The sequence below is a fragment of the Macrobrachium nipponense genome, chromosome 3 (genome assembly GCF_015104395.2).
Source record: "Macrobrachium nipponense isolate FS-2020 chromosome 3, ASM1510439v2, whole genome shotgun sequence".
Classification (NCBI taxonomy): domain Eukaryota; kingdom Metazoa; phylum Arthropoda; class Malacostraca; order Decapoda; family Palaemonidae; genus Macrobrachium; species Macrobrachium nipponense.
The window spans coordinates 115218159-115221990 of NC_087202.1; the positions used below are offsets into that span (position 1 = coordinate 115218159).

The following is a 3832-nucleotide window of genomic DNA, read 5'->3' on the forward strand; positions in this document are numbered from 1 at the left end:
TCTTTAACGTTAAAGAGACTTCAGTACTTCTTTGGTATTTGCCAAGTCTTGCTTCCTCTATGGTTACTTCCTGTAATTTGAAGCCTTATCTAAATGCTAAACCAAGCGCCTTTACTGTGTCTATCATTAGCTGTTGTACTCACTGTAAATTATTTACACTCTAGATGTCAATACTTTTTTGCTGTACGGTCACTGGGATCACTACATGTCACCATTGCCGAGATTTTCAGATTTACAAGTAATCCTCTCATTGCAAAGATTGTGGTTAAAATCTAGCCCTTTAGAGATGCACATACTTTGTAAAAAGTGTAATCAGACTACAATTTTCATAACTTATTTTTCTTGAAAGACCTCTCAGACTAATGTGATATTACTCCTAAGTAGACAAAGGTCACTATAACAAAAGAGAATGATGTCTTTCCGTCGCACCTATTATTAAAAAACAATATTTGTATATATACAACTTAAAAAAAAATGACACAACTGTTAGTTAATTTTTTTTCCTAACTTGTTTACCTTGTCCGTGAACTTGGAAACTGGCCCAACAGGTCAGAAGAAGAGTATTTACGAGGTTCCAGATCATTTTCTTGTTGATATTTTCTTCGTAGTTTCCCATTCATTAATTTTCCTCGGGAAAACACTCAGGATTTAGTGTCAGTTGTCACTCTTCTATTTTCCTGTAATGTTTTCTATATATTTTTTTTTTATTTTCTTGAAAAGTCTTTCGGTTACAGTACTGCTATAAATAGTGAATATATCTTTTTCAAAGATTTTGTAACTTTAAAAACTCCCTTTTCTTTTTTCCTTTCATAATCAGGTACTTTGCCATTGAAAATGCCATCTAAGATCACTTTTAACTCCAAACTAATGGATCCGTTCAAGAAAAAATCCAAGATGAAATAAGAAGCTTTTACTTTCGCTTCAACACTGTAGTTTTTCACATTCACTGAAATGGTCTCACCACTTTCACTTTGCAAAGAAAAACCTTATAAATAAAAACAAGTGTAACAAACGCAAAAAAAAAAGAAAGAAAAAAGATTCAGCAAAAAAAGCCGGAGCGGTCTGGTTCCTGAGAGCTACTCTTGGGGCAGGTAGGCAGCCTGCCCGTGCGTCTTCCTTGGGAGGCTGACTACATCAGAAGACCAACTTTCTATGAGGGGCCGTAGTAACTACGAGTTACGTATTTGGGTCAGTGATGCTACCCGCTGTCCCTGCTGCGTTGAGGAATGGCATGCCTTCTACAAACCTGCCTCCCCCATAACCACATTCTGGACCATGCCAGGGGCACCTCCGTGGCTGCTTCTTGCTCTGTGCTATGCATACTTGCCCTTAATGACGATGCAATATTATGCTCCAACGGTATATCGGGATTTCCTTCGTTTGGTTATTTTGTTTTATCTTGATCATGAAGTATTTGATTACTTGAAGGGATTGTTCTCATTCATAAATTGAAAGCAGTATTTTATGACATTTAGAAGCAATAAAGTTGTACAATAGTCATTGTAAGAGGAAAATTAACTGTGTTTACTCAAAGGAAGAATTCACGAAAATACATGTATTTAAAAGGTCAGACCTATGCACATGTACACACACACAACATGGCCAACGACAAGCACTTTTTACAGGTGTGAGATGCCGGGAAAAGAAAATAATAGGATCCGCCGCTTTGCATGGCGTGGTTTTCATTGAGTCCCCCACCCTACGTTGGTGTTGCAAAAAATCAGCAAAGAAAGACCAAAGTGAAAGGGCAGAGTATGCATGAATGGGAATGGCGCAATCATTATTGCTTCTAGGATGATTGGAAGGTGTAAAGCTAGGAAGTCTCTATGTAATTTGGTGAAAGAGTCTAAATGTGTGACGCGACTGGAAGAGAGAGTGAAAGATGATTTCTTTGATGAGTCTGATTCTGGTTGAGTTTGGGTAGCATGTAAGGGTTGCTGAATTAGGTGACAGGAATGCACAGGTAAGTAACAGACAAAGAGATGGTTTTTTTGGTGAGCATCGAGTTTCGGAAGTGAATAAGAATGGACAGATTCTTGTGTCAGCGTGTTTGGAGAGAAGTAATTATTCCGTGGAAATTTTTGGTTTCCAAAGAATAATTAAGAGTATGCTCGAGAAAAAAACATGGAAGAGAAAACTTGCTAAAGAAAGATGAAGTTACGTGTGTATAAATGAGAAAAACTCATAATTAGCCGGGTTTTACAAACCAGGCAATCAGATCATCATGATGAACATGAATCGATATTGATTCCAAGTACAGCACCTGAAATTGACAGTCGAGTCCAAATTACCTATCTCTACTGATTGTTGGGTGGTTGAAGTTAGTTGTGCCTGTCGTTGTGTCTAAACCAAGCCATGGTTCGAATGCTGCAAGGCACAGAAACACTTCTCCATTATGATTCCTCTTCGGTGTACGTTATCCCAAAGGTATAGTGAATATACATATATATAACTTATATATAATATATATATATATATATCTAAGATCTATATAATATTTTTATATATCTGTATATATGTATGTATATAATATAATAATATAGTATATATTATTATATATTATTGTAATTCGATATATATCTATAATATTATTAATAAAGAATGTTTCTGTTTGCAGACATATAACAGTGCTGTTAAAAGTCGCGCTGCAGTACCGCACATGTTCCATGACCTTATATTGTATAATTTTTTTTTTTTTTTGCTTGGTACTTTTTTTTCATTTAATTTTCTTATAGAATCCACACCTCCTTCATCGAACAGATTTTTAAATCCTAAAAGGATTCTTCGCTTTGCACGGGGTTCTACGTTTGCCATGCTGACTTTGCGACTTAAATGGTCTTATTATTGTCTCAGTCTTGAAATTCACTGTTGGCAGACATGTCGTTATCGTTAGATTATTTTTTTTACTCACTTGGCTGAAATGATCTTTGATAGTTTTATATTAGAACATTGTATGTTATTGGTGTCTCAAATTCCAGAGGCACTGCCCATGCCTTCCCAGTCCTCAGCATGTCACGTTGAAGGGCAATGTAGAGGTGAACTTTGCGTTAAGTTTATGAATTTACAACATTTACCACGAAATATGTTTCCATAAAAATCATCTAACGTTCTATGAATAAGTATTTGTCAAGAGGATCTTGCCACTGCTACTTAGCTGAATTTCTTTTTACTAAAAAAAACATGAACCATCTGCCATTAATTAAGGATATAATATGCAGAGACCCGTAACATACTTATGTAAGAAATCGAAAATGAACTTAATTTTTTAATGACCAAACGGATAAATCTATATGTAATTACAACTGCAAAACAAGTGAGCATAGGTCTCCCAAAATGTTTGATCCTCAGAAGAGCATTTAGCTAGATATATCTTTACATTTTTTTTTCTAATAAAGGTAACGAACCGGTGGATAAACAAAGAGATTAGTGGATTCGATGATCATTTCTAGGAGTGTTACTAATCTTTCATTTTTACTGGATAATAGTTGGTTCATTTGATTATTCAACAAACCTGACAACTCCAGTTTAATTATTCCTGATTTTGAAAAGAGCTTAGTGTTGTTAAGTCTTATGATCTCACCTATATCATAGAATTTCCAAATCTCCAGCGTTTCACCCTGCTCTTTATCAACCAGTTACGGCAGTGCCAAGTCCATGATTACTATAAGGAATAAAATGTCGTTAACATATTTAGATTAAATATACAAAGCTATATCCCGTGACTATATCTTGTTTGGTGAAAACAAAAAAAAGATATACAGGAATCAGTACGACAAGTAGTCTATCATTCTCGAAGAGACTATTCAACTCTCTCTCTCTCTCTCTCTCTCTC

The 3832-nt window shown here is 35.4% G+C and overlaps 1 protein-coding gene across 1 annotated transcript in view; it reads right to left on the reverse strand.

Moving 5' to 3' along the window:
• LOC135222479 (serine proteinase stubble-like) overlaps nucleotides 1–1115 on the reverse strand; it is a 30064-nt gene extending 28949 nt beyond the window's left edge. Inside the window, exon 1 of the mRNA XM_064260563.1 lies at nucleotides 517–1115. Within this exon, the coding sequence (XP_064116633.1) occupies nucleotides 517–616 (100 nt within the window). The 5' untranslated portion in view covers nucleotides 617–1115. The remainder of the gene's footprint in view (nucleotides 1–516) is intronic.
• Nucleotides 1116–3832: the final 2717 nt, after the last annotated feature.